The 11,500-nt window shown below is 47.5% G+C and overlaps 3 protein-coding genes across 3 annotated transcripts; all 3 read right to left on the bottom strand.

Moving 5' to 3' along the window:
- Nucleotides 1–240: 240 nt before the first annotated feature.
- LOC127290822 (uncharacterized) lies at nucleotides 241–864 on the bottom strand. Its single transcript, XM_051319637.1, has one exon. The coding sequence runs from the start codon at nucleotides 862–864 to the stop codon at nucleotides 241–243; it is 624 nt and encodes a 207-aa protein (XP_051175594.1).
- A 43-nt stretch (nucleotides 865–907) lies between these two features.
- Nucleotides 908–5,051, bottom strand: LOC127290821 (uncharacterized). Its single transcript, XM_051319635.1, has 3 exons — nucleotides 4,517–5,051; nucleotides 2,112–4,324; nucleotides 908–1,957 (listed from the first exon to the last, which is right to left on the bottom strand). The coding sequence occupies exons 1-3, from the start codon at nucleotides 5,049–5,051 to the stop codon at nucleotides 908–910; spliced, it is 3,798 nt and encodes a 1,265-aa protein (XP_051175592.1).
- A 1,247-nt stretch (nucleotides 5,052–6,298) lies between these two features.
- LOC127290820 (uncharacterized) lies at nucleotides 6,299–11,109 on the bottom strand. Its single transcript, XM_051319634.1, has 4 exons — nucleotides 10,575–11,109; nucleotides 8,170–10,382; nucleotides 7,080–8,015; nucleotides 6,299–7,027 (listed from the first exon to the last, which is right to left on the bottom strand). Exons 1-4 carry the CDS (start codon nucleotides 11,107–11,109, stop codon nucleotides 6,299–6,301), a joined length of 4,413 nt encoding a protein of 1,470 aa, XP_051175591.1.
- Nucleotides 11,110–11,500: the final 391 nt, after the last annotated feature.

Raw genomic sequence — 11,500 nt, 5'->3', positions numbered from 1 at the left:
AATCCGCTTGAGCGACCGTCTAAAGCGAGAACGCGAGACAATACTGCCAGCACGCTGGTCAGTTTCCCTTGAATTCTAGAGAACAATTAGAAGAGAGGGAAAGTCGACCTACTCGGCCCTTCCAGAGCCGACCAATCCCAGGCAACCAGGCCTCTCAAGTCGCCAGGTACCTGAAATCTACTTCGAAACCCAAACATTCCCGCCCGCCTTGTCCGCAGGACAAATGACACTTTTTCCTGTCTAAAAAGGTGGCGGTATTGGGCTAAGTCGCACGATAGGTCGACGATATGTTCCGTGAATTGTTTTCACTGTAGCCACTCGGACCTTCCCGTCAGCTCCCGGATGAACCGCAACCACTCTTCCCAAAGGCCACTTCGCGGGAGGACATCGATTGTCCTGGATGAGTACTAACTGATCTACACTTAGATTGTCTGAAGATTGCTGCCATTTGCCTCTAACTTGCAGTGACTGTAAGTACTCCTGGGACCATTTTCTCCAAAAGTTGTTCCTTATTTTTTGAATAAGTTCGTAGCGGCTTAATCGGTTGTCAGGTACTTTCGGTGGTTCTTCGTCAGGGATCATTGCCAATGTACTTCCGATCAGAAAGTGTGCAGGGGTTAGAGCGTTAAGATCCTCGGGATCAGTTGACATGGCACATAAAGGCCTTGAGTTCAGGCAGGCTTCTATTTCGGTGAGAAGGGTGCTAAACTCTTCAAACGTAAATGTCCGGGAGATCATCAGTCGAGCCAAATGGTGCTTTGCAGATTTCACTCCGGCCTCCCAGAGTCCACCGAAGTGAGGTGAGTTTGGGGGGATGAAGCTCCATGTCGCTCCGTCGTTCGCGAAGGCTGCTGCGGCTTCCATGTAGAATGTGGATCCCCTTTTAAACATGGATCTTAGTTCTCTGTCAGCCCCTTTGAAATGTTGTTCCGTTGTCGCTGTACAGTCGTCGACAAAGACCTCTTCTTCCTGTAAACCTGCGATAAGCTGCTAGAAAGGTTGAAGTCGTCATATCACTCACCGCTTCCAAGTGGATCGCCTTCGTAGCGAAGCAAACGAAGACTACAATGTATCCTTTGTAGGATTTGAATCCACGGCCTTTGGTGGCCCGCAGTTGAAAGGGTCCGGCATAGTCAAGGCCGCAGTTTGTAAATGGACGAGCCGGTTCGATCCTTGCAGGTGGCAGATCACCCATGAGCTGCGTCGGGAAGCGAGGTTTAATTCGGTGGCAGGGCACGCACGTGCGTACCAGTTTTCTCACTAGTGAAGCTGCACCAACAATCCACACTAAGTTTCGAAGGATGCTGAGGGTTAGCTTTGGCCCTCCATGACACGAGACCTTGTGCGCTAAGTTCACGTACAAGGGGGTCAGTGGTGAATCTTTTGGGAGAATCGGTGGATGCTTCGAGGAGAAGACTAGAGAAGAGTGTTTCAAACGTCCACCAACTCGGAGGATTCCTGCTTTGTCCAAAAAGGGGTTGAGATTGCGGAGTTTACTATGTTTGGGAATGTTTCTCCCGTTTTTCAGAGAATCTATCTCCTCAGAGAATGTCTTCCTCTGCGCTATCGCTAAGACCGTCGATCTGGCAGATTCTATCTCGGTCAAGGAAAGGGCCGTATCCTTGAAAGAGTTTCCAGAGCCTTTTGCTCTAAAGTTCTGGAACACTCTCAGGCAGAATGCTACAACTCTAATAAGTCGTTGCAGAGAGGAGAATCTCGAAAGAATCTCATTGTTGACTTCAGCTTCGACAGTAAGGAACGCTTGCACTTCCTCGCTATTGGTATCGTGACCTTGGGATTGAGAAGGCCAATTAACCGGTGATAGGGACAGCCATTGTGGACCATGCCACCAAAGATTATTTTCTTGCAGGGTCTCTGGTTGAAGACCTCGTGTCGCTAGGTCAGCCGGATTTTCTTGGCTAGGCACGTGTCTCCATTTCACCGAAGGCAGTTCAGTCTGAATGTAGGAGACGCGGTTCGCAATGAAGGTTTTCCATTTGGATGGATGCTGATTGATCCAGGCTAGAGTGACTTGACTGTCACTCCAAGCCGTCACAGGTACAGTATTTAGAAAGGTCAGCCGTCTTTAAGACGTATTTTAAGAGCTTTACTAGGAGAGCAGCTCCACAGAGTTCTAGCTTCGGTATTGTTGCAGTCTTAATAGGAGCGACTTTGGACTTCGCTGCAAGAAGTGTAACTTGAGCGTCCTCTTTGTATTTAAGAACTCGCACGTAGACCGCTGCGGCGTAGGCTGGAGTGGAAGCATCTGAGAAGCCATGGAGTTCGATCAGCGAATTCGAAAAGCTTCCCAGCCAGCGTGGTATCTGGATACCTGATAATCCAGCTAGGGATTGATAGTACTGCGTCCAGTGCTCTTGCACTTCAGTAGGGAGTTCAACATCCCAGTCAATTCTGAGTATCCAGATATCTTGGAGCATGATCTTGGCGACCACTGTGATAGGTGCGAGCCAGCCCAAAGGGTCGTACAGCTTGGCAATGGTAGAGGAAATAATTCTTTTTGTTGCATCCTCCGAGATGTGTGTTTTTTGGGGATTGTTGAAAGCAAAGTAGTCGACTCTTGAATCCCAAAGTATCCCCAGAGTCTTAAAAACTGTGATTTTGTCGATGATCTCCGAGGATGGTGGTGCGCAAGATGAAGGATGTAGGTCGGGGTGGTTTACTGCCCATTTATCTAACTTAAGGTTCCCCTTCGCACAGAGATCTATCACTTGATCTCGTTTCTTCTCAGCGTGTAGGACGTCATCATCGCCGTCGAAGATATCGTCGACATAGGTGTTATCTAGCAAACTGTCCGCTCCAAGTGGAAATTGAGCTCCTTCATCGATCGAAAGTTGTTGCAAGGTGCGGATGGCGAGATATGGCGCGCACGCCGTGCCATATGTGACGGTGCAGAGCCGATATTCTTCGATGGGTTTCTCCGGAGTTGATCGCCAAAGAATTCGTTGTAGATCGCGGTCTTCCGGATGAACGAGGATCTGGCGGAACATTTTTACTATGTCCGCGGTGAAAACGACTTTGTGTCTGCGCCAGTTTAATAGTATGAGGCCAATGTCGTTCTGTAGAGCAGGTCCAGCATGCAGGAAGTCATTAAGGCATTTTTTCTGAGAGGTTAACCTTGATGCGTTAAACACCACTCGTAATTTCCAATCCAAGTTATTTGTTTGTTGGACTACTGCGTGGTGTGGTATGTACCAAGCCTTTGGGTTGTTCAATTCCTCCTCTGGCACTCTCTTCATGTGACCGTCTGATTCGTATTTATCCATGAACTCGCAGTAGGCTTCGGATAACTTGATATCTTGCTTAAATCGACGCTCTGTTCCAATTAGGCTGCTTGCAGCTAGTCTTCTGGTTTCAGCTGCAGCCTCTGGAGGTTGACACTTGATGGGGAGACGGACCATGTACTGGCCTTCAGGGGTTCGTGTGTGTGTATTAGCGAAGTGGTTTTCGCAACTTTCGTCATCTGGCTTGATCACCTTATTGTTTGGGATGGCTTCAAATTCCCAAAAGCGTTGCAGTTCGTCTTGAATATTTTCTGACGATGCGCAATGCATTGACGAAACTGTTCTTGAAGTAGTTGGTTCCGCCCGCCGTGCAAACTCGGTTTCAACAGTTCCCGAAATAACCCAGCCCAGTGCTGTTTTTTGGGCTGTTGCTTTTGGACTTTCAATCTGGTACAGCCCTGGTAGTAGTAGCTGTCTATAGTAATCAGCGCCAATTATAAGTTGGATTGTTCCAGGTTGGTAATAAAGAGGATCAGCCAACTTTTCTGCTCCGAGCCAATCCAGATTGATCTCAACTATTTTTCGCGTTGGAAGCCTTGATGTGAGTTTTGGGACCACATAAGCTTGGAATTCGAGATGGAAGTCGGGCGCGTGCACGGACCTTAGGGTCATTGTGGCAACTGTCTTTGCCTCCCCCACTTTATGGTTTTCCAATCCTAGGATAGTAACGTTTGCGGGGTAGCATGGTAGTCTCAATTTCCTGACGATATCCTGAGAAATGAAGGATACCTCAGATCCTTGATCCAGCATGGCACGGGCCGTGGTTTGGCCCTTTGGTCCTTCAAGAATAGCGCAGGCTGTTGCCAGAAGAATTGTCCGGTTGGAACTGCTGATGGACGTTGTATTCGTATGAACCGTGGGTGCTGTAGTAGCCGATGGACTTTGTGTCTGGTGGGGGTGTTTTGCATTCTTTTCGTTCTCGGAGGTTTCTTCTCTAGGTGGCCTGTGCAGAAGGGTGTGATGTTGCTTATGACATTCGAAGCAGCGTCCCTTGGAAGTGCAGTCCTTGATTTGATGAAGGCCTAGACAATTAAAACAAAGTTTTATTCGTCGTGCTTCGTTACGGCGTTCTAATGTGCTAAGTTGCTTAAAGGTCGGACAGCGACTTATGTAGTGTTCGTCGGAACACTTTGGACATTTCCGGTTTGGACGTCCGCTCTTTGCAGCGTTGTGAAATGTCCTCTTGACGTTTTTCTGTCCTTAATTTTTTAAGCTTGATGCGGGCGAGTTGGGGGTCGTCATTGAGCGATGCGAGTCTGTCATGTTTAGGGTGATGATTCGCTCGTCAATGAATTTTGCTAAAGCTTCGAATGTGGGATAATGATCGGGTTCCGAGTCATTGCCTTCCGAATTGGGGAGTTTCGAACTCCGAGTGCTGAGATAGTTTTCCCATTGGAGGCGCGACGCTGGATCCAGCCGTTCACTAGTGTGGTAAACCAGCCAATCACCAACGATATCTCTTCCGATGTTCCTCAAAGAGCGGACAGCTTGTCGAGTTTTGTCGATGAGTGTTTTAAGGTCTGACACAGATTCATCCTGTAGTTTGGGTAGATTGTAAAGTGTGTTAAAGTGAGTATGTATGAGTAGGCGTACGTTGCAGTATCTGCCTTTTAATGCTTCCCAAGTGGGCTTGTAATTTGACTCTTCCACTTTAACGTCCTTCACAAAATCAGCAGCTTCATCGATTAAACATTGCTTCAAGTATTGCAATTTTACGACGCCAGGTAGCGTTTTGTCCTCATCTATCATGGAGAGGAACAAGTCTGAGAAGTTTCCCCAATCTTCCTATCTCCCCGAAAATTGCGGTAATGTAGACTTCGGTAGGCGCAATTTGCTTGAAATTGGTACGCCTGTGTGTAAGTTGGGGGGCTCGTTTTGTTGAGTGGGTCTTGTTGAGTCGTATAATAGTGAAGCTAATTCATCGTTTTCGGCTTCATATTCGACCTCCATGTTTTCAAATTGTTGTTCAGTAACGTAGGGCTCGTTTTCAGACTCCGCAGTACTCATGATCTCTAGGTGAGCTTCACGGGTCTCTTTCCAATATGTTTCTAACTGGTTCAGCCTAGACCTAAGGAGAGGAATAGGTAGGGTTCCTTCCCTCGAGGCCTGTTTTCTACGCGTGATAGTTCTTTTTATGGTGTCGAGGCGAGTGGCCTGTTGCGACAATAGTTTTCTCAAGGTTGGAGCCATCGTTGTAGAGTTGTGCGGCACTGCAGAAGTCAAAAAAGGGGGGGGGGAGGGGAAACACTGGTTCACTCGCGTTATTGTCTTTATGACTTTGGGAGAAAAGGTAATCAGTCGATTCGCACAAACACTTTTCCCCTCGGGGAAGGGAAATAGAAGGCAGAATTCGTAAACACGACCCTTCGCGGAAGGACAGGTAGTGCTATAAACTGGAATTTACCGCGGGTTCGTCGGAGTTACTTTCTTCTTAAAAGAAAAAAAACTTTCCCGGCCGATGCACCAAAAATTGTCAGAGTTTAATCTATAGTTTAGAAACTAGGTATGAACAAACAAAATAAAAATAATAAAAGAAAGAAAAAGTGAAATTAAACTAAGGCAAACACTGTTTTTAAACGTTCGCGTCCTTACACTTCCGCACTGTTCCGTTTCTTCGGGACAACCCGGGGGGTTGTCTGAGAGGGGGGACAGCCCCGTGTACAAGAAAGAAACGCAAACGATACAAAAGTAGAAAAATTAATCGAGAACAACACTTTAACGAAAAAGAACAATAGGGTTCAACTGGTTTTTAACAAAATCCGCTTGAGCGACCGTCTAAAGCGAGAACGCGAGACAATACTGCCAGCACGCTGGTCAGTTTCCCTTGAATTCTAGAGAACAATTAGAAGAGAGGGAAAGTCGACCTACTCGGCCCTTCCAGAGCCGACCAATCCCAGGCAACCAGGCCTCTCAAGTCGCCAGGTACCTGAAATCTACTTCGAAACCCAAACATTCCCGCCCGCCTTGTCCGCAGGACAAATGACACTTTTTCCTGTCTAAAAAGGTGGCGGTATTGGGCTAAGTCGCACGATAGGTCGACGATATGTTCCGTGAATTGTTTTCACTGTAGCCACTCGGACCTTCCCGTCAGCTCCCGGATGAACCGCAACCACTCTTCCCAAAGGCCACTTCGCGGGAGGACATCGATTGTCCTGGATGAGTACTAACTGATCTACACTTAGATTGTCTGAAGATTGCTGCCATTTGCCTCTAACTTGCAGTGACTGTAAGTACTCCTGGGACCATTTTCTCCAAAAGTTGTTCCTTATTTTTTGAATAAGTTCGTAGCGGCTTAATCGGTTGTCAGGTACTTTCGGTGGTTCTTCGTCAGGGATCATTGCCAATGTACTTCCGATCAGAAAGTGTGCAGGGGTTAGAGCGTTAAGATCCTCGGGATCAGTTGACATGGCACATAAAGGCCTTGAGTTCAGGCAGGCTTCTATTTCGGTGAGAAGGGTGCTAAACTCTTCAAACGTAAATGTCCGGGAGATCATCAGTCGAGCCAAATGGTGCTTTGCAGATTTCACTCCGGCCTCCCAGAGTCCACCGAAGTGAGGTGAGTTTGGGGGGATGAAGCTCCATGTCGCTCCGTCGTTCGCGAAGGCTGCTGCGGCTTCCATGTAGAATGTGGATCCCCTTTTAAACATGGATCTTAGTTCTCTGTCAGCCCCTTTGAAATGTTGTTCCGTTGTCGCTGTACAGTCGTCGACAAAGACCTCTTCTTCCTGTAAACCTGCGATAATCTGCTAGAAAGGTTGAAGTCGTCATATCACTCACCGCTTCCAAGTGGATCGCCTTCGTAGCGAAGCAAACGAAGACTACAATGTATCCTTTGTAGGATTTGAATCCACGGCCTTTGGTGGCCCGCAGTTGAAAGGGTCCGGCATAGTCAAGGCCGCAGTTTGTAAATGGACGAGCCGGTTCGATCCTTGCAGGTGGCAGATCACCCATGAGCTGCGTCGGGAAGCGAGGTTTAATTCGGTGGCAGGGCACGCACGTGCGTACCAGTTTTCTCACTAGTGAAGCTGCACCAACAATCCACACTAAGTTTCGAAGGATGCTGAGGGTTAGCTTTGGCCCTCCATGACACGAGACCTTGTGCGCTAAGTTCACGTACAAGGGGGTCAGTGGTGAATCTTTTGGGAGAATCGGTGGATGCTTCGAGGAGAAGACTAGAGAAGAGTGTTTCAAACGTCCACCAACTCGGAGGATTCCTGCTTTGTCCAAAAAGGGGTTGAGATTGCGGAGTTTACTATGTTTGGGAATGTTTCTCCCGTTTTTCAGAGAATCTATCTCCTCAGAGAATGTCTTCCTCTGCGCTATCGCTAAGACCGTCGATCTGGCAGATTCTATCTCGGTCAAGGAAAGGGCCGTATCCTTGAAAGAGTTTCCAGAGCCTTTTGCTCTAAAGTTCTGGAACACTCTCAGGCAGAATGCTACAACTCTAATAAGTCGTTGCAGAGAGGAGAATCTCGAAAGAATCTCATTGTTGACTTCAGCTTCGACAGTAAGGAACGCTTGCACTTCCTCGCTATTGGTATCGTGACCTTGGGATTGAGAAGGCCAATTAACCGGTGATAGGGACAGCCATTGTGGACCATGCCACCAAAGATTATTTTCTTGCAGGGTCTCTGGTTGAAGACCTCGTGTCGCTAGGTCAGCCGGATTTTCTTGGCTAGGCACGTGTCTCCATTTCACCGAAGGCAGTTCAGTCTGAATGTAGGAGACGCGGTTCGCAATGAAGGTTTTCCATTTGGATGGATGCTGATTGATCCAGGCTAGAGTGACTTGACTGTCACTCCAAGCCGTCACAGGTACAGTATTTAGAAAGGTCAGCCGTCTTTAAGACGTATTTTAAGAGCTTTACTAGGAGAGCAGCTCCACAGAGTTCTAGCTTCGGTATTGTTGCAGTCTTAATAGGAGCGACTTTGGACTTCGCTGCAAGAAGTGTAACTTGAGCGTCCTCTTTGTATTTAAGAACTCGCACGTAGACCGCTGCGGCGTAGGCTGGAGTGGAAGCATCTGAGAAGCCATGGAGTTCGATCAGCGAATTCGAAAAGCTTCCCAGCCAGCGTGGTATCTGGATACCTGATAATCCAGCTAGGGATTGATAGTACTGCGTCCAGTGCTCTTGCACTTCAGTAGGGAGTTCAACATCCCAGTCAATTCTGAGTATCCAGATATCTTGGAGCATGATCTTGGCGACCACTGTGATAGGTGCGAGCCAGCCCAAAGGGTCGTACAGCTTGGCAATGGTAGAGGAAATAATTCTTTTTGTTGCATCCTCCGAGATGTGTGTTTTTTGGGGATTGTTGAAAGCAAAGTAGTCGACTCTTGAATCCCAAAGTATCCCCAGAGTCTTAAAAACTGTGATTTTGTCGATGATCTCCGAGGATGGTGGTGCGCAAGATGAAGGATGTAGGTCGGGGTGGTTTACTGCCCATTTATCTAACTTAAGGTTCCCCTTCGCACAGAGATCTATCACTTGATCTCGTTTCTTCTCAGCGTGTAGGACGTCATCATCGCCGTCGAAGATATCGTCGACATAGGTGTTATCTAGCAAACTGTCCGCTCCAAGTGGAAATTGAGCTCCTTCATCGATCGAAAGTTGTTGCAAGGTGCGGATGGCGAGATATGGCGCGCACGCCGTGCCATATGTGACGGTGCAGAGCCGATATTCTTCGATGGGTTTCTCCGGAGTTGATCGCCAAAGAATTCGTTGTAGATCGCGGTCTTCCGGATGAACGAGGATCTGGCGGAACATTTTTACTATGTCCGCGGTGAAAACGACTTTGTGTCTGCGCCAGTTTAATAGTATGAGGCCAATGTCGTTCTGTAGAGCAGGTCCAGCATGCAGGAAGTCATTAAGGCATTTTTTCTGAGAGGTTAACCTTGATGCGTTAAACACCACTCGTAATTTCCAATCCAAGTTATTTGTTTGTTGGACTACTGCGTGGTGTGGTATGTACCAAGCCTTTGGGTTGTTCAATTCCTCCTCTGGCACTCTCTTCATGTGACCGTCTGATTCGTATTTATCCATGAACTCGCAGTAGGCTTCGGATAACTTGATATCTTGCTTAAATCGACGCTCTGTTCCAATTAGGCTGCTTGCAGCTAGTCTTCTGGTTTCAGCTGCAGCCTCTGGAGGTTGACACTTGATGGGGAGACGGACCATGTACTGGCCTTCAGGGGTTCGTGTGTGTGTATTAGCGAAGTGGTTTTCGCAACTTTCGTCATCTGGCTTGATCACCTTATTGTTTGGGATGGCTTCAAATTCCCAAAAGCGTTGCAGTTCGTCTTGAATATTTTCTGACGATGCGCAATGCATTGACGAAACTGTTCTTGAAGTAGTTGGTTCCGCCCGCCGTGCAAACTCGGTTTCAACAGTTCCCGAAATAACCCAGCCCAGTGCTGTTTTTTGGGCTGTTGCTTTTGGACTTTCAATCTGGTACAGCCCTGGTAGTAGTAGCTGTCTATAGTAATCAGCGCCAATTATAAGTTGGATTGTTCCAGGTTGGTAATAAAGAGGATCAGCCAACTTTTCTGCTCCGAGCCAATCCAGATTGATCTCAACTATTTTTCGCGTTGGAAGCCTTGATGTGAGTTTTGGGACCACATAAGCTTGGAATTCGAGATGGAAGTCGGGCGCGTGCACGGACCTTAGGGTCATTGTGGCAACTGTCTTTGCCTCCCCCACTTTATGGTTTTCCAATCCTAGGATAGTAACGTTTGCGGGGTAGCATGGTAGTCTCAATTTCCTGACGATATCCTGAGAAATGAAGGATACCTCAGATCCTTGATCCAGCATGGCACGGGCCGTGGTTTGGCCCTTTGGTCCTTCAAGAATAGCGCAGGCTGTTGCCAGAAGAATTGTCCGGTTGGAACTGCTGATGGACGTTGTATTCGTATGAACCGTGGGTGCTGTAGTAGCCGATGGACTTTGTGTCTGGTGGGGGTGTTTTGCATTCTTTTCGTTCTCGGAGGTTTCTTCTCTAGGTGGCCTGTGCAGAAGGGTGTGATGTTGCTTATGACATTCGAAGCAGCGTCCCTTGGAAGTGCAGTCCTTGATTTGATGAAGGCCTAGACAATTAAAACAAAGTTTTATTCGTCGTGCTTCGTTACGGCGTTCCAATGTGCTAAGTTGCTTAAAGGTCGGACAGCGACTTATGTAGTGTTCGTCGGAACACTTTGGACATTTCCGGTTTGGACGTCCGCTCTTTGCAGCGTTGTGAAATGTCCTCTTGACGTTTTTCTGTCCTTAATTTTTTAAGCTTGATGCGGGCGAGTTGGGGGTCGTCATTGAGCGATGCGAGTCTGTCATGTTTAGGGTGATGATTCGCTCGTCAATGAATTTTGCTAAAGCTTCGAATGTGGGATAATGATCGGGTTCCGAGTCATTGCCTTCCGAATTGGGGAGTTTCGAACTCCGAGTGCTGAGATAGTTTTCCCATTGGAGGCGCGACGCTGGATCCAGCCGTTCACTAGTGTGGTAAACCAGCCAATCACCAACGATATCTCTTCCGATGTTCCTCAAAGAGCGGACAGCTTGTCGAGTTTTGTCGATGAGTGTTTTAAGGTCTGACACAGATTCATCCTGTAGTTTGGGTAGATTGTAAAGTGTGTTAAAGTGAGTATGTATGAGTAGGCGTACGTTGCAGTATCTGCCTTTTAATGCTTCCCAAGTGGGCTTGTAATTTGACTCTTCCACTTTAACGTCCTTCACAAAATCAGCAGCTTCATCGATTAAACATTGCTTCAAGTATTGCAATTTTACGACGCCAGGTAGCGTTTTGTCCTCATCTATCATGGAGAGGAACAAGTCTGAGAAGTTTCCCCAATCTTCCTATCTCCCCGAAAATTGCGGTAATGTAGACTTCGGTAGGCGCAATTTGCTTGAAATTGGTACGCCTGTGTGTAAGTTGGGGGGCTCGTTTTGTTGAGTGGGTCTTGTTGAGTCGTATAATAGTGAAGCTAATTCATCGTTTTCGGCTTCATATTCGACCTCCATGTTTTCAAATTGTTGTTCAGTAACGTAGGGCTCGTTTTCAGACTCCGCAGTACTCATGATCTCTAGGTGAGCTTCACGGGTCTCTTTCCAATATGTTTCTAACTGGTTCAGCCTAGACCTAAGGAGAGGAATAGGTAGGGTTCCTTCCCTCGAGGCCTGTTTTCTACGCGTGATAGTTCTTTTTATGGTG

Source organism: Leptopilina boulardi, unplaced genomic scaffold (genome assembly GCF_019393585.1).
Source record: "Leptopilina boulardi isolate dan_hultmark-lab unplaced genomic scaffold, ZJU_Lbou_2.1 LbouV2_84, whole genome shotgun sequence".
Lineage (NCBI taxonomy): Eukaryota > Metazoa > Arthropoda > Insecta > Hymenoptera > Figitidae > Leptopilina > Leptopilina boulardi.
This window is presented reverse-complemented; position numbering and strand designations above follow the sequence as displayed.